At 38.4% G+C, this 21,004-nt stretch overlaps 2 protein-coding genes across 2 annotated transcripts; both read right to left on the reverse strand.

Annotated features, from left to right (window-relative positions):
- Positions 1-663: 663 nt before the first annotated feature.
- Positions 664-5,640, reverse strand: KRT26 (keratin 26). The gene is made up of 8 exons (XM_045527014.1): positions 5,200-5,640; positions 4,367-4,449; positions 3,788-3,944; positions 3,496-3,657; positions 3,285-3,410; positions 2,717-2,934; positions 1,434-1,501; positions 664-833 (listed from the first exon to the last, which is right to left on the reverse strand). Exons 1-8 carry the CDS (start codon positions 5,638-5,640, stop codon positions 664-666), a joined length of 1,425 nt encoding a protein of 474 aa, XP_045382970.1.
- Positions 5,641-11,197: 5,557 nt separating this feature from the next.
- On the reverse strand, positions 11,198-16,131 carry KRT27 (keratin 27). Its single transcript, XM_045526454.1, has 8 exons — positions 15,633-16,131; positions 15,077-15,159; positions 14,519-14,675; positions 14,102-14,263; positions 13,891-14,016; positions 11,900-12,117; positions 11,636-11,685; positions 11,198-11,526 (listed from the first exon to the last, which is right to left on the reverse strand). Exons 1-8 carry the CDS (start codon positions 16,074-16,076, stop codon positions 11,387-11,389), a joined length of 1,380 nt encoding a protein of 459 aa, XP_045382410.1. The 5' UTR covers positions 16,077-16,131; the 3' UTR covers positions 11,198-11,386.
- Positions 16,132-21,004: the final 4,873 nt, after the last annotated feature.

Genomic DNA, 21,004 nt, shown 5'->3' on the forward strand with positions numbered 1-21,004 from the left:
CCCAGGCTTGAGTAGTGTAGTTCTAAATTTGCTTAGTCTTCAGCGTGATAGGGACAGAGAGATGCATGCATGTGCTGCAAAATGAAAAAATAGCTATCCAGATTCAGATTCAACAAACTAATACTTGCTGGTCATCCGTGCATGCTAGGCATTGCAAGGGTGAACAAATCCTAATGATCGATGAATAGAATCTCCTTTTATATCCATGGAAGCTCAAACTCAAAGATATCGAGTTATTTACATAGTTAATCAAGGACAGATTTGAGACCAGAGATTAGGGCTCTTTCCAAGTTATTCTGTTTGACGTAAATGTGATTGTGAAGTGAAGTACATTATTTTATTAGCATATCCTTAGTATTGTCACATTGGAATCAACTATGGAAATAAAAAGAACCAGATTTGTATTTTTTATTAAGTTATTTTTACTTGCAACAAAAGAATTTTTAATGAAGTGGCAAAAAAAGGCCTCCAAAATAAAAACAAAAATTAGGGACAGAGCAAGATTTTTCCTTCTCTTGAAAAGGATTACATGCAAAGAACATGAGAAAAGGAAGAGAGGGAAAACGAATTCTAGCGCTTGTATTTTTAATAACAGAAATGAATAACTTCCTCGAGTTATTTGACCAATGTGATTTTGGAAAGGCAGGCTTTTTTTTTTTTTTTTTAAAGAAGTTTTTTTTCATTATAGTCTTTAGAAGGTACTCGTTGCTCCACTGTAATGTTGCTTATTTTAGAGGATTTTTCTTCAACTGAATGGACTCTCAGTGAAAGGACATTGCCAAGTTGATCTAGTTCTTCAACCACTGTTTTGACAACAGTTTCTTCTGTTGAATCTAAAATAAAATAAATGAATTTTTAGTGGTCATTCTTAGCAGGTTGAAAGGTATTTAGTTATGACAGGTTTGCTTTTTAGAAATGGTTTTGGCAAATTTGCAATAAATTGATATGCATGTGTTTGAAGTCAATGCTTAGCAAGACCCTAGACTATCTTTCTTATATTTACCACTGTTTTTAGAGCAATAGGTATTTGAAAATGTGAGAGAAACATGGATTAAAACAACCTGAATATCAGGCAAGTGTAGGCGGGCTGCATGTAATGTCGTATTCTTTTAAATACCCACTTGTCCTATTTTTCTGGTTTAAAATAAAGTAGTTCTCTTATTAAACCATTGAAATTTTGAAAAATAATACATCCTAGGTAAGAAAGATGTTGGGGGATTGATTCCTCATTTCAGTAATTTTATAATTTGACCACATCTGTTCTACAGTAATATAAAATACAAACATTAAGAATTGTCATGATGGCACCTCATCCCTTCCATCCACTAGTGCTAAGCTTAAAAACAAATTTTATTTGATTAACAATGAAGTGACTCATTTAATACAACTGCTGGAGTTTAAAAGGGTTACACTGAGTAAAAAACTTTCTATACCTTTGACTTGATTTCCAGAATTTGCAGCCTTGCAGCCTTTTGATTCATAACATGTGGATTTGCATTTTCTGTAAAGAGAAATGTAAATTAATTGCATTTTTTCTTTCATCAGGGAGCTCATAAATAACTCTGTATTGGGAATAAAAGTTTTGGGGTTTTAGTTTCAATAGGATTCAAATTCGTCTTATGTTTAAGGGTTATTAGTACACTTTTCAAGGTAAAAGAAGAGATAAAATGGATGTTTATGATCAGAAATCTCCTCATGATCAGATATTATCCCTTTCATTTAGCAACATGGGGACTCCAAATTCTCATTCTGACTTTGAATTCAACTGGCCGATGAGCATGTTTGGACTGCCTACTGTGGAGAAGGCGCTGGGCTGGGTGCTGTAGGAAACATAGAGCTAAGACACAAGCAGTTTATACTGTTGAAAATAATGTATGCCCATGTGAAAAGTTATCTATAACATAGTGTAAAAGGTGCTATAAATTAAGTGTAAAGTGAATGGCGTAATAAGTAATTTGTTCTGGGGAGAGAGCCATCAGAGCCAAGTTCTTGTTGGAATAGGCTGCAGAGGGCTGGCCTTGACCTTGGAGTATGCAGAAGATGTTACCTCTTCATGGTGCAGCTGTGGGCAAGCATGTAGTGACAGCCTCTGATTTTCCAGTAACTTTTGTGTATGAGCCCCTGTCACAAGCATTTTACCTACACAGCGAAGTACTATGGTTAAGAGTAGTTAAGGGTATGGTTCTGGTGTTAGCACGATTTTACCAATGAGGAAACTAGATTTAAAAAGGTTTAACAATGTGCTACTATTCACCCAGTGTGTGATTCACACCCAGGTCTGCAATTCCAGGGCTGTTGCTATTTGCCTAACTATGATGCCTCTCCAGTTTAATCTTCCTGTACCTTCATTGCTCATCTTTAATACAGGGTGCACGTGGGGTAACTAGTCTTAATAAAAGAGAGTGAATTATAAGAAATATGCCTAAGCACTAAATCACAGAAGACAATTTTTCCTTTGGATTGGAATACTGGAATTGTTAAACCTTCTATATTTAAATGTTCTTTATATTATTGTACATACAAATACTTTACATACTTAGAAATTTGATTTTCAAGTTTCTGCCTGTTTTCATTCACTTGGATAATGGACATTCCTGAGGACATATATAAGCATGATCTCTAGAGCAGGAAATTCTGGGGTGTAATATGGGTATACCTACATAGTGAGAAAATCTGGTTGATGTGATGTTAATTTTTTTCACAAGTTAATATTTACCTTTCTTCTCCATCTATTAAGTTGCAATAAATTTCAATTTCTTTTTCTAAGAATATTTTAATATCAAGAAGCTGTTCATACTCCAGCTTCTGGCCTTCTGTTTCCGTTCGAATCTGTTGCAGTTGTTCCTCCATTGCTCTGATCTGATCCTGAATTTGCTGGAGTTGACCACAGTAATTTCCTTCTGTCTCAGCCAAGGAGCATTCATAGGAATGTTTCTGAAAGAAGAATGAATGTGTAAAAGAGAATTGCCCTGTTCACATTTTAAACATTCTCGAAGTAGAGAGAAATATTTGTACAAGGTCTAAATATTTTCATTTGAAAATATACATTAGCAAGGTTTTTAAAAAATTTCCTCTCCATTGAAAAAAGTCATTTTTTTCACGTTTTGGGATTGGTGAGTGAGAAGTAATGTTTAGGGACAGAATTCTTGATATTTAATATATTTTATATTTTTAGTTATATATAAGTAGTTACATATTATTCTTAGTGTTATATATATTTTTACATATGTATTTACTTATGCAGACGTACATACATATTCAATTCAATGGTGATTCCTGCATACCATAGCCACGAGGGACTGAAGTTCTATCTCCAGGGTTTGCAGATTGCGTTTAAGTTCCGTCAGCTCATTTCTGGCCGCTGTGGCTGCTCCTGCGTCATCAAAAATCTGTTGTTGCAGCGTTGCACTCTGAAGTGTAATTGTCAGAAGGGTTAGTGATTGGCTCGATCGTTTACTGAACAAGTTCTCTGTGTGTAATTTGCCACAGACATACCTTCTCGTTGAACCAGGCTTCCGCGTCTTTGCGGTTCTGCTCAGCCAAGTCCTCATACTCAGTCCTCATGCTGTTCAGCAGAACAGACAGGTCCACCCCCGGGGCTGCATTCATCTCCACGTTCACATTCCCCCCAGCTGCACATTGCAGGACTTGCATTTCCTAGAAAAGGGATCGGTATTAACACGCAAAGGAGGATTTTTCTTCATATTCACACCCTGCTGTGAAATGGACGGTGGACTCGAAGAAGGAAATCAGTCCCTGTACAAAGACACTCTGCAGGCTTCTTTACCTCTTGGTGATTTTTTTTGCGGTATGTCAGTTCCTCACTGAGGGTCTCATACTGTATCTCCAAGTCGGTTATGCAAAGGGTCAGCTCATCCAACACTCTGCGAAGATTGTTGGTGTCGGCCTGAACACTCTGGTGCAGGGCAAGCTCGTTTTCGTACCTTCAAGGTTATTAAGATGCTTAAGAATTGTGACCATAGACAGTGGCAAAGCATAACTTTGTAAGACATTTTGTACGCTAAAAGACAGGATGTTCTGCACACACTTCTGAAGCTTCTTGCAATGGCAAACTGTTAAAAGTTTGAGATAGCTACCTATTTGTGAATTGCATTTTGGAACTGTTATTTCTACAGAGTTGATTTTCTTTCATCCACGGTGCTTAATAGTTAAATAAAATGTTGCTAGATTTTAAAAAAACATATGATAGCTCTTTTTATAAAGGCATATTTAATTCAATTTCTTTGTTGATTTAGTCTGGCTTTATAAAAACATTTTGGTTTTCAAAGCAAAAGGTATGTTCTTTAATCCAATGGTAGTATTTTTACCTTTATTGCTATAATTAATTACTTTTTTTTTCACCTACTTCAGCTTGAAGTCATCGGCAGCCAGTCTGGCATTGTCGTTTTGTAGAACAATACTGGCGTTACAGCTGGTTGCAGAAATAATCTAAATAGGGTAGATTGTGCAAAATGTTAAGTACTGACAGTTAAAGGAGCCTCCAGATTTCATTGTGATTCTATATCTTTTTAGCCCATCGAGCATCTGTTTTAGTATCTTTTTTCTATGTTAACGGAATATGGATTTTCTTCAGATAATAAATGTCTAGAAGTTAAGAGCCACATGGATACTTTTATTACTCTTGATAAAAAGGTATGAGCTATATATAAGGAATAAAAGTAATTATCTCTATTTTGAAATTCTTTCTTTTTTCTTTCTTTTTTTTGAGACAGAGTCTTGCTCTGTTGCCTGGGCTAGAGTGTCGTGGTGTCAGCCTAGCTCACAGCAACCTCAAACTGCTGGGCTCAAGCAATCCTACTGCCTCAGCATCCCGAGTAGCTGGGACTACAGGCACCCCTCTACCACGCCCAGCTAATTTTTTCTATCTTTAGAAGACATCGGGTCTTGCTCTTGCTCAGGCTGGTCTCGAACCCCTGAGCTCAAGCGATCCTCCCAGCTTGGCCTCTCAGAGTGCTAGGATTACAGGTGTGAGCCACCACACCTGGCCTTGAAATTATTTCTTTTTCGTTATTTAATTCTGCAAATTTTTTATTGCCAGGCACCTCTCTTAGGACTGGGAATACAGAGTGAACAAATTCTACGTCGTATAAATATATTAAGCTCATTTTGTATTTTCTCTTCTTTAAGCTATGCACACCCAAAGTCTGTAGTAAAAGTATGCAAGTGCAAATTTCTTACCTGGCTTTTAAGATCTTCGATGACCGAGGAGTATCTACTATTGTCGTGATCATGTTTCCGGAAAGAACCAGGCCCACATTTCTCATACCAATCCTTGATCTTCTGCTCTAGGTCTGTGTTCTCTTCCTCCAGAGCTCGCACATGGTCCAGGTAGGATGCCAGGCGGTCATTGAGGTTCTGCATGGTCACCTTTTCATTCCCAGAAAGGAGGCCATGCTCATTGCCAAGAAAACCAGCACACACACCACTTCCCGACCCTCCACCACCATTGCAGAAGCTTCCTCCAGAAGAAATGCCCCCAAGAGTACAAGAAAAGCTGCTCCCTGCTCCTGACCCAACACACACATTCCCAGCCACGAAGCCTGTTCCTCCACCGGACAGCCTAACAGACGCGGCTCGTGAGCAGATCTGCCTGGATCCACCGGAAAATCGAAAAGACATGGCAACAGCACAGCCCAGCGACCCTTTCCCAGAGAGGAGCGAAGCCAAGTACACCTTCCATAGAGGTTAGCTCCATTGTCCTTTTATAGGATTCATTAGGTTGTTTCAGTCTTAACTATGCCCATCTGTAATAAAATTTGCTTGCATTCTAATTGTTGTTTTTCATAATTGGGTGATTTTTTAATAGTGTCCAGTCTGTAGGTGGAAAGATACCCCAAGGATATTTTTATATATATAAAAAAGGTGTCAGGTGGAGTAACACCAAATCATAGCCTCCAAGGTCAATATTAAATATGAGTAAATGTACATCTTTTTGACCTCTTGAATAGACCCTAGTCCCTCCCATATAACAAAGGGAATTAATAATTCGAGCAAGAAATGTCTTGTACTTTTGTCGTAGAGTATCTACATAGAGATATTCTACGACAAAAGATATAAATACTCATAGACTATCTATTATTCCAACTTTACTGAATATTTTCTTTCTTATTGCAATTACAGACTCTTTGTATCTAGCGATCTTTTGGTTGTGGGAGCTTTTAAATTGATTTTCTAAGACTTGGAAACTGAAATAATGAAACTCTTGCTGTAACTTGCTTATCAGTTTCACTCAAATTCAAGAATATATGGTGTTGATGGAGAATTATTTGAATTAAGATTTCTTGGTTTGGTCCAGCAGAACTTCAGTTAACTTCTGAGTCTCCACATTATTCACTTTGCTACCTCAAAAATATTATTTACTGTCTTTTCGTTTAAATTTATGTATTTAAGGCATTATGAGTTATTTTGAGAAGTGAGCATTACATTGATCATGGGGGAGTAAGATATATGAAGTAGAGGGTTGTTCTCATCACTACCTAGAAAACCAATCATTATGGTTCTTTAGATAGAGGATGAGTTGTCATAGGGAAGTAGACTCCTTATTCTCCTGCCTTGATGCCCTTGGGAAGGTATCCAGTCTTGTCATGCTTCATTTCCCTAATAGGCAAATGAAAATAATAACATTGAACAATCTCAAATGAATGTTGGGCAACTCCAATAATGAATGACTATGAGATAGTCTGAAGGGCACAAACATTTTGCAAATGTTAATTATTTAAATTATTATAATAAAGTGGACATGTCAGACAGGGGCAGGTCTCTATCACTTATAATGGTACAAATTGATTGGTTAACTAATTACAGGTTTAGTTTTGAAAGAGTAATTTTTTTTTAGAATGTGATTTTTCAATGTTATGGATATTGATCACTTTGAAAAACATCCAACACGATTTTCACTAAAAGATATGGAATATGTGGTGGGCTGCTTGGATTTTTTTGACCCAAAATATTTAAGTTTAATAAATCTAAAACTGTAATTTGGACCATCGGCTCATGTTTAGAACATTATGTGGTAAGTTAAAAGACATAGCTCATATTAAGAAACTTATTACTGATTTTGTTATGATCTGGTCAAATTTTTAATCTTTTGCCCATGCTTCCCATAAATAAAACAAGAAAAAGAGTATATTGTCAGTGTCATAGTATACAAGGCTTTTGTTTCTTAGATAAAGGTTATTATGAGATTGCAAAGTTATTATTAACATAATCTGTGTCTAGATATTTTATAAATACTAATTAACTTATCTTTTGTGAAATAAGTTAGGCATATATTATTAAACCACTTTGGAGATGAGCTGGCCCTGAAGCTCAGGAGCAACACAGATCACAAAGCATTTCTATATCAAAGCAAGACTAGAACACACGATGCTTAACTCCTTGGAAGATTTTCTCGCCTGTTTACTCATACCGGCAAGTCTCTTGAATTTTCATAATCATAGATTTCCTCTAAACTAATACTTACTTTAAAAGTTTAGGTATGCTTCAGTCCTTTCTGAAAGTGGAGGAGAGATTTAACAAAATCTCTGGGCCACCTCTATCTATATATTTCTTCCTGAGAGTGATTATTTTATTCATGGTAAGAGACTGGTTGGTATTCAGCAGTATATCATGGGTCATTTCTTGAGAATCTACTAAGTATCAGAGCATTATATGATGTGTGTATGATAGGTATTCAAAATAATTGAACTGAATTAAACTTTATATAGTGTTAATGTCTCCTTATTATAGAATAAAGTTTTTCATTACATTATTGTTAGTGGCTGGGTCCAGGTGCATTCTGCCCTTGCACAGTAAATCATGAGTTTTGCCATGGGTTTTGCAAAAGAGAAAAGATTTATTTGCAAGGCCTAGGAGTGAGGAGGTGGAAGAACAGCTCTTATATCCTCCTCCCCAAAGAAAAGCCTTAGGATACTTATGGGTTAGGGAAGTGGGGTGGTCTAAGGCATGGGGCAAGGTGATTGGCAGTGGGGAAAAATGAAGTAGCAGGTTCCTTCTGCACAAGTGTAGTTGGGGTTCATGGCATTTCACAGGACATATGTACAGAAAATGGTAGCATTAGCATGCTCTGAGGGTGGAGTTTTTGGCTGTTTGATGTGAAAAGGCCAACTCTTGGTCACTTGCATAGGCCCATGTTGAAGCGTTGGTGGTCTCAGTGGGTTTGAACTGGGCAGGAGCTGGCCCATGTTCCTGAAAAACAGCTGAAGTGACCATTACCATGGTGACTTATGAATGTTATCTATAAGGTAGCCTGTGAAAGTTAAGTTTCAGTGTTTAGCTGTGTGTCCTTCAGCTTCATGGAAATAGGGGAAAAAACAACAAAAAGCAAGCAACCAGAAAGCAAGCAGGGCAGGCAAACCTGATCAAAGTAACCCCTTGATTTCATTAGCTTATTCTAATGGTCATATGCTCATTTTCCTTGTGCTGAACTTATTGTTTAATTTCAAGTATGCTGTTTTGTTTAAAATTCATGTTCTACATTTGGGCAGCAAGTTTGGATAACCATTTGTCTTGAACATGAATGAGGTTTGCTTTGTCACTGGATTCCTAGTTTTGTTTTTTTTTTCCTGAGACTCAGATTCTAGTGTGCTAATTCCTCCCACGAATGACTTTCCAGGTTTGTTTGGGAAGGAGTCTCTGAATGAAGGCTCTGCTAATCTCCGACCGGCTAGAGTTGGCGTGCACTTAGTTCCTTCATCCATTCTCCTGGGAGAAGGGAGGTGGGGTGGTAAGGTTCTCAGAGTGTGGTAGTATGTTGTGGTTAAGCGCAGACTCTGAGCCAGACTGCCTGGGTTAGCATTCCAGCCCCTCCAGTTATTAGCCATGTGACCTTGGGTGAGTTACACAGCTGCTCTCTCTGCTTCAGTTTCCTTATTTCTAAAACGAGGATAATAACAGTACCTACTTCATAGGGTTGTCCTGAGGATTAAATGATGCTCAGAATAGAGTCCAGTACATATTAAATGTTGGTTACCAATCATTATGGATTCTTTCCTGGAATTTATGTCAAAATGTCCTGAATATAGCCTGGTTTTAGTAAAAAGAGTTTACTCAACCTGGTTCTAGTGGAAAAAGTTTATTCCCTGAGTTATAAATTGGTGGTCAGACATCTCAAATACTGAATAAATCAGAGTTAAGTATTTAAAAGTTTTTTTTTTTAAATTTAAAGACTTTTTTTTGTACATTAGGGTTCACTCTTGGTGTTGTATATTCAGTGGGTTTGATAAAGGAAACTGGACCCCAAAACTGGGGGCCAAGTTGATTCTTGGCTTCACGCAAGAAAGAATTCAAGAGCAAGCCGACAGAGTAAGGCAAAGGCAAGTTTATTGAGGAAGAAAGACAAAAAATCCTAAAAAGAAAAGCGGCTCCCCATAGACAGAGCAGCGTTTGTGCGGGGCTGGCTGTCTGTTTTTGTGGTTATCTCTTGGCTGCGTGTTAAACAAAGGGAGGATTGTCTGTGAGTTTTTTGGGACAGGGGTAGAGAGTTGGGGGAGGTTCTTTCCCATTTAAACTGTATAGGACAATTTCTGAGAGTTGCTATGGCATTTGTAAACTCTCATGGAGCTGACAGGAGTTTCTTTTAGCATGTTAAGGAGTTACAACTAGTGTATAAAGAACAATGAGGGTAACTTGAGGCTGTTTTTTATGCCATCTGGGCTCCAACTGATTTTGACTGGTTTCTCTGCCATCTCCTGTTTTCAACAACCTTCTTCCGGGGCTTATGACTCCTTATTGAGTAAGGCCTGCCGGTTCCCTATCTCAGGTTTGGATAAATGTATAATGACATGTATCCATCCCTACGGTATCATACAAACTATTTTCCCCGCCCTAAAAATCCCCAGTGCTGTCTATTCATCCCTCTTCCAACAACCTCCGGCAACCACTGATCCTTCTACTGTCTCCATAATTTTGCCTTTTCTGGAATATCATATAGTTGGAATCATACAGTATGTAGCCTTTGTAGATTGGCTTCTTTGACTCAGGAATACACATTTAAGATTCCTCCATGTCTTTCATGGTTTGGTAGCTCATTTCGTTTTAGCACTGAATTAACATTCCATTGTCTGGATGTACCAGTCTTGGCAATTATGAGTACATCTTCTATAAACATCTGTGTGCAGATTTTTGTGTGGACAGAAGTTTTCAACTCCTTTGGGTAAAGGATCCAGCAATTGCTGGATCATATGGTATGAGTATGTTTAGTTTTTGTAAGAAACTGCCAAACTGTCTTCCAAAGAGTCTATAAGCTAAGTACTTTTGATTAAGAAACCGTGTGGTAGGATGCTTTCTTCTCTTAATTTGATATAAGGGTATATGATGGGAGGACTGGTTAATTAAAGAGTTAAGCAGGAAAGTAAGTATTTGCTTTAAGTTCACCTGGGTATTATTAAATGCATCTGGGAAAGAGGTGGGAAGACAGCTTGAAAGTGATTGTTATTCAACTGCACTGAACCCATTCTGCAGAGATTGGTAATATGGTACTGGTTCCAGAGAAAAACAGGCTCTTTCTATTATGAGATTGATATGGGGTGGGGTAAACTGTCACCCTCAGATAAGCCCATGGAGGGTTTTCTGCTGAGCTTATGCCTCCTCCGACCCCCATGTTGCTTCGAATCACAGATTAAAGAAACAGATTCATTGATGGCAAGTTCTAAATATTTCACTAAAAGTTATGTTTTACTTGAGAGACACATTGCTATGCAGTCTTAGATGGCAAAAACTGAGTATAGTACTTGTGAATCCCCAAGCTCACGGTGGAGTGGTCAAGATTATGAATTACCCACCGGAATACTCCACTTACTATAGCCCCCACATCTATCTCCTTTCTTTCTACCTTCAAACATCACCATTTATAGCCATTCCTTTATTTTTAGGGTGTTTCCAATTCTTCAATTTCTAATTTCCTCTTCTATGAGCATGTTGACCTCAGGGACTGGCTTTTATTAATTGTTTTATCCTCAACACCTGGCACTTAGTGTGTGCTCAGTAAGTATTTATTGAAGGATGGAAGGAAGGCAAAATTTTACAGAGCTGTGAAAAAGACTCCAACTAGTTTAAATGTTAAATGTACTCCTAACTTGTGAAGACTGTTGGATTAAACAGAAGAAATTAAAGGCAAAATTCAGCTCCCACTGGAGGTGATATTTAAAATTCAAAGATTGATCAAAACTAGGGAAGATGACTTGCAACAGGGAAAACTTTTATTGAAACGCCACCATAGAGAAAGACAAAGAAATGTTACCATTCCAAAAATAACTCGTCTTAATTCATTGGAAGAAAAGCAGAAAAATAAGAGGGCCCTTATTTAGGAACATAGTTTCAATGTGGTATTTTAATTTAGGAGCCATTCTTTTTGGGGGGCTGGAGTTCAGGAAGGCACCCTCTGTTCGCTCTTGGTTTTGACTTTGGTGGCTTTTTCTTCTATGGTGTGAACTCTGGAGGAGAGAACTTTGCCACGAGGATCTATTTCTTCAACAACTGTCTTAACAATGGCGGCTTTAGATGAATCTAAAAGAACACATACGAACTGTTATAATTTATCAAATGCATAAATGGGAAATAACTCATCATTTGAAATATACATAAACATTGAATACTTAACACAGCTTTTATTTACCTTTTATCTTATTTCCTGGGCCTCTGTAGCCTTTTGATTTAACACAAGAGCTGTAAAAATAGAGAGGACTCGTATTAATTATTTCATTCTGTGTTTTCAGGAAACTGGAAAACAATGATTTAAGGTGAGAGTTCTTTGAGTTCCGAAATAACACCAGATGAGGTTTTACCTGCACAAGCTCTGGATCATAGATACTTTGTACTTGATTTCAAATAATCTTTAATAACCTTAGAATAAGTTGTTCTCATTAGAAGCAGCACTTACCCATCCTCTCCATCTATCAGGCGGCAGTAGGTCTCGATCTCTTTTTCCAGGTGGACCTTGATGTCGAGGAGCTGCTCGTACTCGAGTTTCTGGCCCTCGGTCTCGGTTCTGACCTGGTGCAGCTGCTCCTCCAGGGCCCCGATCTGCGCCTGGATCTGCGCGAGCTGCGCGCAGTAGTTGCTCTCGGTCTCCGCCAAGGAGCACTCCAGGGACTGTTTCTGTGGTTCAGTACGACATAGGTTAGTGGAAAATGTCACAGTATTGTTTCAGAATAAGCCAGAGCACTGAAGACATAATTAAGAGTTACCCTTACATAATGCAAATAATCATTATTTCTAATAGATTCCATTTGTTCAATATTAATTGTTGCCTTTATTAGATGTCATACTGTTTTTCTATTTGAGAGTGACACAGCCGGTGATGAATGTTACTCATATGCCCAGGAGTGTTAGAAAAGATGGAATTGTTTCTTCACAGGGCACAGTCTAAAGATCCCTCCCCCATGCCAATACAGCCCGTGCTTGTAGAGTCTGGCACAACTGGCCACCTTCCCCACTAACGAAATTCCCCCTACACTGTTGCTACCTCATTTCTAGTCATGTGATAGTCTTGTTTCATGAGAGTCGTAGCTCTTCTGTTAAAAAAATAATGCTATAGTAAACTGCGTAAACTTTCCATGAGTAGAATAAACCAAAGAAAAGAATGACCTTTTTAGGCTTTAAATAGAGCGGTTCCATTCATTGGCTTGTGAATCCAAATTTATAAAGATCCACAGAGGCAACACTTGCCGTAATTTTACGTTGCATGAAGATGAGAGTGTCTTACCCTTTCATCTGCAAGTACTTTTATATAAAGTCCTGATCTTGTATACAGTCGTAGCCTCTTTTGTGAATAAACTCTGGAGTTTTACTAGCCACAGTGGGAAAAATACAGACTTGGGAGTTAGAAAATTTGGAGAGAAATTCTGGTTCCTTCAGATCCAACTGTGGGACTCTGGGAATTGCTTAACTTCTTCGACTCTCAGATTTCTCTTTTGGAAATAATGACATGAGTTATGGAGTTTGCCGTGCCCTTGCTCCAGGGTTGCTGTGGACTCACATGTGGGTGGAAGTGCTGGGCGAGCCCTTAATGACAGAGGTTATTATTATCATTAGCGTGGTGAGCTTTATAGTCAACCTTCATGCCTCTACTTTGCTTCTTGTTTATGCCACTTAAAAAGGAACTTGTGAGTGCTTTAATTAAATAGCCCAAAGAAATGTCAGGTGAAGTTAGGAGGGGTGCAAATGTATTTTTTCCTCTTCATAAGAGGTTGTTTTCTTTTCTAAAAAGCCTGACACATAATAATTGTACATATTTATAGGGTACATGGTAATATTTCAATACATATGATGTGTAGTGATAGAATCAGGATGATTAACATGTCCATCACCTAAAATATTTATCATTTTTCTTGTGTTGGGAAAATTCAAAATATTTTCTTCTATTTGAAATTATATACCAATTATTGCTAACTATAGTCACCTTACAGTGCTACAGAGCACTAGAAATTATGCCTCTTATCTAAATGCGATTCGGTATCCTTTAACTAACCTCTTCCCATTCCCCCCACCCCCTACCCTTCCCAGCCTCTAGTAACCACTATCGTACCCTCTACTTCTATGGAATCCATTTTTTAGCTTCTGAATATAAGTGAGAACATAAACAGTGGTTTTTAATCGTTTGACTTGGAAGAGAGGATTCAGGGTGAAAACTATTTTCTTTTTCGAGTAGCTCAAAATAATTGTATTTGCTCATTTCTAAGGTTTCATAATTATTAGCATCTAGGTATATTGTCAGGCAAAGAGGATTCTCATGTGCAAAATGCACATGTGTCTTATGCCAAGCATAGTAATTAATGGATAAAAACTAAAATAATATTATTTGGAAGGAAATTCTCTTTAATTCCCTCCCCCTAATTTCTAAAGCAAATTTGTTCCATATTTTTTGCTTACCATTGCTAAGAGGGACTGAAGTTCAATCTCCAGGGTTTGAAGAGTACGTTTCATCTCTGTAAGTTCATTCCGAGCTGAGGTGGTGGCGCCAGCGTCGTCAGAAATCTGCTGCTGCAGGGAAGCGCTCTGAAACGCCAGGAGCCCGCGTTAGGGCGGGGTTGGCTGTGTCTGCACCCAGTGCCAGGTTAAGCGCACCCTGGGGTGGTTTTACCTTTTCGTTGAACCAGGCCTCCGCATCCCTGCGGTTCTGCTCCGCCAGGGCCTCGTACTCGGCTCGCATGTTGTTCAGCAGGACGGCGAGGTCCACGCCGGGGGCCGCGTTCATCTCCACGTTCACGTTGCCGCCGGCCGCACACTGCAGAGCCTTCATTTCCTGGAAGAGATTAGTTTAACCGAATTAGGATCTGAATATATTTTTAAAAAGGAACCAGACCGGACAGGATCCATATGGCTAGAAACATTTTTTTGGGGGGGGGTGTTTCTTTTGAGAATAGAAACATTTCGAACAATCTGAGCCACGTGGCGAAATGAACAAGTTCCTTCTTGAATATGACAGTCATCCTTGGCAGTGAATTTTCAACTCTGGGAGGGAGGCGGTTTGTGAAAGCCAGCGAGGTGGGGCACCCACCTCCTCGTGATTCTTCTTGAGATAAGCCAGCTCCTCGCTCAGCGTCTCCAGCTGGATCTCCAGGTCGGTTCTGCACAAGGTCAGCTCGTCCAGGACTCTGCGCAAACCGTTGATGTCCGCCTCCACGCTCTGGTGCAGAGCCAGTTCATTTTCAAACCTTAGACAAGTATTGGAAAGTTTTATCAGTAGTAGTTAGACATGACTCACATTACTGTTTAGATCATCATAAACAAACAAAGCTTTGGGGTAAAACTATTTAAATAATATTTAAGACTTCAGGGAGGTCACCCACAATGCAAGAAATAAATCGATTTCTTTGAAGCAAGAGAATGGGAATACTCAAAATTCTCTCTCATATGAACTTGGCACTCATTTGTGTTAGCTCCCAAATTGCCCAAGTAAGAACATATTATTCAGCTAGTCATTCTAATATGCATTTGGTTTAAAACAAATAAATGAATAAATAAAAACAAAGAATTGAGCCAACCTCAGATAACCTAAATAAAAGAGGAAAGTGCTTGGATAACCTTTTTTGTGTCTCTCTTCAGTGGTACTTACTTTAGTCTGAAGTCATCAGCTGTTAGTCTTGCATTGTCATTTTGCAGGACAACACTGGCATTACTTGCAGTTGCAGAAATTATCTGATAAAAGGAGAGTTAAGAGTGAGAACATTTTAAAAAGACATTTCAAATTTCCTTGAAATAAAGTTACCTATGTAATTCTAGTAATATTTCTGGCATTTGTCTCTAATAAGAAGATGATTCTTTTGAAAATGGGAAATTTAAGTATGGCCTCTTTTATTCCCCACCCCATCCATTAAAAAAAAGTCTTTTTATGGTAAAGCTTATAAATATATAGCTGGAGACACTGGGAAGTTTTTGATATTTTAATATTGCAAAAAGCATACATGCATACCTCAAACCACATGATGGGTGGGCCATGTTCAAAGATCAGTATTTTAATATAAATTATTTTTAATATTGATAATGAACTCCCCAGATTTAGAAGCTGAGGGCAAAGCCCTCTTATTGTGACTGTGTATACATCTGGGCATCTGTGAGTGGCCAGATACTCTCATGAATGTTATTAACACTTACGCTAGCGTGTTTCTTACCTGGTTCTTAAGGTCGTCAATTATTGGGAAGTATCTGCTGTAATCATGATCAAGACCGCGGCAAGAACCAGGGCCGAATTTCTCATACCACCCCTTGATCTTCTGCTCCAGGTCGGCGTTGGCCTCCTCCAGTGCTCGAACATTATCCAGGTAGGAGGCCAAGCGGTCGTTGAGGTTTTGCATGGTCACCTTCTCGTTGCCGGAGAGGAGGCCGTGCTCATTCCCGGTGAAAGCAGCACAAGAAGCACTTCCCCCGCCCAGCCCTCCGCCATAGCCTCCGGCTGATGAGCTGCCCCCAAAGGCGCAAGAGAGGCCGCTTCCAATGCCAGGCACACCGCATGCGTTTCCGGCTCCAAAGCCTGCTCCCCCGCTAGAGAGCCTCACGGAGCCCGCTCCTCCGCAAGAGGCAAGCCGTCTGGATGCAGAAGAAAAGCGCACGGACATGGTGTCCAGACTGGAGGGTTTGTTCCTGGAGTGATGCTCTGATGGCGAATGTCCTACTCAAGTTTAGTTTGCCTTTATATACACGTTATTAGGGTGTTTCTTGATGAACTTTGCTACTCATAGCGAAATGGTGTTTGCCAGCTCATTGGGAATTATCCATAATTGAGTGATTTTTTTTTTTTTAATGAATGTCTTTACCTTACAATGTCTATTCTGTAGGTGGATAGTTACCTTGGGGTTATTTGTTATCTCTAGAATTGGACAGGGTGGAGTATTATCAAGATTATTATAGTGATGCATTTCAAATTTAGTATGAGTAACCCTTCCTGTCTATCTTTCAGGCTTTAGGAATATAAAATTCCTACAAGAATAAAAAGGTGTGATAGACAAATTTCTCTTTCCCTTGCCCAAGTCAACAACATTGCATTTTCTCCAGCAAGTGAATCATCATAGTCATAATTTTCTATCAGATATGTTGAAAATAATTTCAAGGCCATGAGCCCATGGTACCAGAAGAAGGAGGTGAGATCCTAAATGGAAATTGAGGAATTAAATGAAATCTTCCTTGGAGACAGAAAGTCTTTCCCTGATCCTTATCCTTCCTGAATTACCATTTCATCTGTACTGGTTTTCTGTCTAAGTGCTGTTGCTAACCAGGTTAAGTAAGGAAATTGGTTTAACCTCTTTGGGCCTCAGTTTCCTCATCTGTAAAATGAAGGGTCTAGATTATGACCTTGGTTTTTCCTTTCTGTCTCTATATTTCTTATATTTCTGTACTTTTCCCTTTTACTATTTCTAGAATACTTTTCTGCATTTACTTCCTCCACTTTTCGCCTCTTGTTTCTGAATTTTGGTCCCAACAGTTTACTGAAATTAATCTCTCAAAGGTCATTAATCACAGTATATCTCCAACCCAATCATCATTTCTTTCTTTTATTCTCCTATACCCTCTTGGTTATGTTCGGTACTGATCATCTCAGTCTGATTGAGTTTCAGATAGTTGCTTTCTGAGAATTCTTCTATATCTCTGGTTACTCCTCTTTTCCACTCATAGGCTCTGTGCCCTGTGTTTTGTCATTTCTTATAGTTTTGTGCTTGGCATTTAAGACTCCTGTTGATGTAGATCTTACCTCACTGACTTGTTCATTCGTTTTACCACTCCCCTCTTTCCCATCTCTTTGCCTTTGTTCACGTTGTTCTTTACACCTAGTTTTCCTTCTTAAAATTAAAAATTATAAAAAGTTATTTGAGATCTTGCATTTGCCAAGAATGATTGACATTATTTTCAATTACATAGATTGAAGAATTGAAGTTGGTAAAAATATATATTTTCACTCATGACCTAATAAATGAATTTGTAGAAAAGCCAGAAAAGTCTGTCAATCAATTAAGAAATTACAGCCGGGCGCGGTGGCTCACGCCTGTAATCCTAGCACTCTGGGAGGCCGAGGCGGGTGGATTGTTTGAGCTCAGGAGTTTGAGACCAGCCTGAGCAAGAGCGAGACCCCATCTCTACTAAAAAAAAAAAAAATAGAAATTATATAGACAACTAAAAATATATATAGAAAAATTAGCCGAGCATGGTGGCGCATGCCTGTAGTCCCAGCTACTTGGGAGGCTGAGGCAGGAGGATCGCTTAAGCTCAGGAGTTTGAGGTTGCTGTGAGCTAGGCTGATGCCACGGCACTCTAGCCCAGGCAACTGAGCGAGACTCTGTCTCAAAAAAAAAAAAAAAAAAAAAGAAATTACGTTATTAAAGTATCATAGTTTATTGTAGTATATACAATTATGACACCAAATTGTTTTCTGTGGTTTATGTTGTCATATATGTATTACTATTACATGTTATAAGTAATAAGATATTTTTAAAGAAAAAGATTTCTATTTTAGTATTTCTAATTGAACTTTTTTCTGACTTTTCAGCAAGAGGCCCCACATTTTCATTTTGCACTGGGCCTGCAAATTATGTATCCATACCCGATTGTTGGATGTTTCTCTGGGGTGCCTGAAGAATCCTAGAGAAAAGACCTCCAGATACAGATATTTGAGTGTTCCCCACAGAAAGGAAGCTCATCACACAACCACCCTAGAGTGAAATACAGACACTTATACACAGAGCCTCCAAATATTTAAGGCCTTATTTTGGAAAATGAACAGAATTTCAAAGATCACCACCATGCACTGAAAAACACTCCAACATGAAAGATAGAGACTCAAACAAACAAAAAATAGCACTCAGGAATAATAGAGATAATAAACAAGGCTGAAGAAAACTTAAAAAAAAAAAAAAACCCCTACCTATATGTGATAATTATTACCCTTAGAAGTAACAAAAATACTGCATATTCAAAACATGGATAGAATATCATTAAAATTAAACACCAAGAACAAGAAAGACCTCTTAGAATTAAAAACTAACTTCCAAAATAAAACTTCTGTAGATAAGTTGGAAAATAAACTTTAAAAAAAAATCTCCCCAAAAGTAGAACAAAAATATAAAAAGATGGACATATGAACCTTGAAAGAACCAAGTGAAACTATGATTCCAGGTTTTAGAATTCTGACCAGCAATGGTATCTAACCTAAAATTCTCTAATAATCACAAGTTAGGGTAGAATAAAAATATTTTCAGACACAAAAGGTCTCAAAGAAGTTACCTGCCTTGCACACTTTGTCAGGGAGCCACTTGAGAGAAAAACCAACATGAAAAAGAACAGATTAGGATACCGAAAATGGGGTCCCAATGTGAGTGTATTGAATGGATGTCCCCGGATGACAGCTGTGTAGCAGGTTTAAAAAATAAATAGCCCATATTGAATAGGAGGGTGGGGGATTCTAAAAGTGAGGTCTTCAGGGGAGTAGATGAAAATGATTGCTTGTGGGTTTTAATCCTGTAAGAAAGAGGCATGAAAGATTAAGAAACATAGGACACCAGGTTAATAAAAAGTTAGAAAAATATTGTTAGCACGAGAAACAAAAAGGTGCACAAGGAAACAGAGTATACCACTTGACACTACAATGAACAATATATACTTAGTCATAATGACAAAAATACTGAACACTGATTTAACCAAATGTTATGGTACATCAGGAAGAAAGTGAAGACGATAAAGCCAAAGTCTCAACTTCCGTTTAAGAGGACACTATATAATGCCTAAAACTGATAAATCAAGAGATATTAGTTAAAACATATTATTCAGAAATATAAAGACAAAGATGACAAGAAATAGCGAAAAGAATTACAAAGACTTTTCTCAGCAGTTGTAAAAATCGGAAACTATGATGGAAATTTTTATAAGCACGACAATGAATTATAAATTTCTGTATGATGACAACAATCAAAAGAAAAACAGAAATATCAAAACATTTGCAACACCCAGTAACACGTGGGAATTTACTTCCCTTGCTAAAAGCTCCCACAGATCTTGGGTGTTTGTTAAAAGAAGGAATAGCAGTTTGTGATTTCCGCTTTAACAACCACCCAAGCACAGTGGCTGAATTCCTTTTCCTTCAGATGAAGACTGATTCCTTGGAGGTACCATCCGTGTAGAAACCCGCTACAGCAAAAAGCAGGATGAACCTTCGAGGATTGGGGAAGAACATGTGTCACTAGCAGAACTCCTAAAAAATTCAGGACCCCCAGAATTCTGCTGAGTAAACGAAAACCACTGAACCAAAGACCATGGTCAGTTTTCACACATCTAGGAAGGAATGACAGATTTAAGACTCTAAAACCTGAAGATGGGATGTTTTCTTCCATCCTGTAAACCCGACAGAACTTCAAGGAAACTCACTGAGAATTTAATTTTCCACCTGTTCTTTTGCTGAATAGATACACAAGGAATTCCGGTTTATTTCTTTGGAAAGAAGTGGTGAATTAGGGTTGTCTTTTCACATCAACAGCACCCTTTCCCAACAAAGTACAGTTTTCACTTTCTATGCAATGATAGGCCTTGCCTTGGGAAGCGGATCACCGTGAAGACAGTGTGTTTTGAAAATCAGTGTGCTGTGAGCATGCATGATAAGCAGGGCTGGCTTCATGGGCGTAAAATGTGTGCAGTCACACAAGGTCTCATGTTCAGAAGGGACCTACGCTTGGTACAATGCTCTTTTGCCATCTTAAAATTCTTAGTCATTTTATCTTTGAACTTGTGTCTTGTAAGTGAATCCTGATGGAACCATGGGGTGTGCAAGCCCGTACTGCTAGGGGCGTATAGTGTGTGCAATGCCCCTGTGCACAGTGGACTCACAGTGTGCAGGAGTCCAGAGCACAAAGAAAGGATGTCATGTCTATGACTAAGCCCGGTCTCTGACAACCCCAGGAAGCTGGGCTTCCCATTCAAACCAGAACTTGCTTTGAGTGCAGGAAAAAGGCATTGGTATGCTAAAAACCATGAATGACCAACGAAACCTATCATAGATTTACTTGTGCTACTTCCTTGTAGTAGCTAATCACTTACGTGGGAAATAATGATACAGAAAGATAGAATGACCTATAGTTCCTTTTCCTTTCAGTATTTTCTTGCTCATCAATAAGCCGAAGGTAGAGAGTGTTGGTAGCCTGTGTGTATCTAAAGAAGTGAAATAAAAGCAGTTGAGTTTGTTTTGTGTTGTGTGTTCATTGTTTCGGTAGGACCAAAATACATATGCATGTTTGAGCTACAAAAGATGAATCGTGTAATTTCATTGATCCTGTATACAAGTTAAATGCTCTTATACTTGGATTTCAAACTGGCATTTCACAATATAAAAATGACTGGTAAAATTTATGCCAATAACTTTAAAATTTTAATGTTTCTTTACTTAGAATGACCTTAAATAGAAAAAAAAAAACCCTCCAAAAACCAAAAACAATAAAAACTCAGGACAAATTGAGAGCATAATTGCAGAAGAAAGGAAAAAGCTTTATATTATAGGAACTTTCATGAC

This window comes from Lemur catta, chromosome 15 (assembly GCF_020740605.2).
Source record: "Lemur catta isolate mLemCat1 chromosome 15, mLemCat1.pri, whole genome shotgun sequence".
Classification (NCBI taxonomy): domain Eukaryota; kingdom Metazoa; phylum Chordata; class Mammalia; order Primates; family Lemuridae; genus Lemur; species Lemur catta.

Bases quoted from the DNA above. Each gene is read 5' to 3' on its own strand.
- KRT26 (XM_045527014.1), bottom strand. From the start codon at position 5,640: ATGTCTTTTCGATTTTCCGGTGGATCCAGGCAGATCTGCTCACGAGCC. The intron at 3,658-3,787 runs GTAAAGAAGCCT...TCCCTTTTCTAG, and splicing joins GCAAAAAAAATCACCAAGAG to GAAATGCAAGTCCTGCAATG. The intron at 2,935-3,284 runs GTATGCAGGAAT...TTCTTCTTTCAG, and splicing joins TTCAGTCCCTCGTGGCTATG to AAACATTCCTATGAATGCTC.
- KRT27 (XM_045526454.1), bottom strand. From the start codon at position 16,076: ATGTCCGTGCGCTTTTCTTCTGCATCCAGACGGCTTGCCTCTTGCGGA. The intron at 12,118-13,890 runs GTAAGCAAAAAA...ACTGAACCACAG, and splicing joins TTCAGTCCCTCTTAGCAATG to AAACAGTCCCTGGAGTGCTC. The intron at 11,527-11,635 runs GTAAATAAAAGC...GTGTTCTTTTAG, and splicing joins CCCAGGAAATAAGATAAAAG to ATTCATCTAAAGCCGCCATT.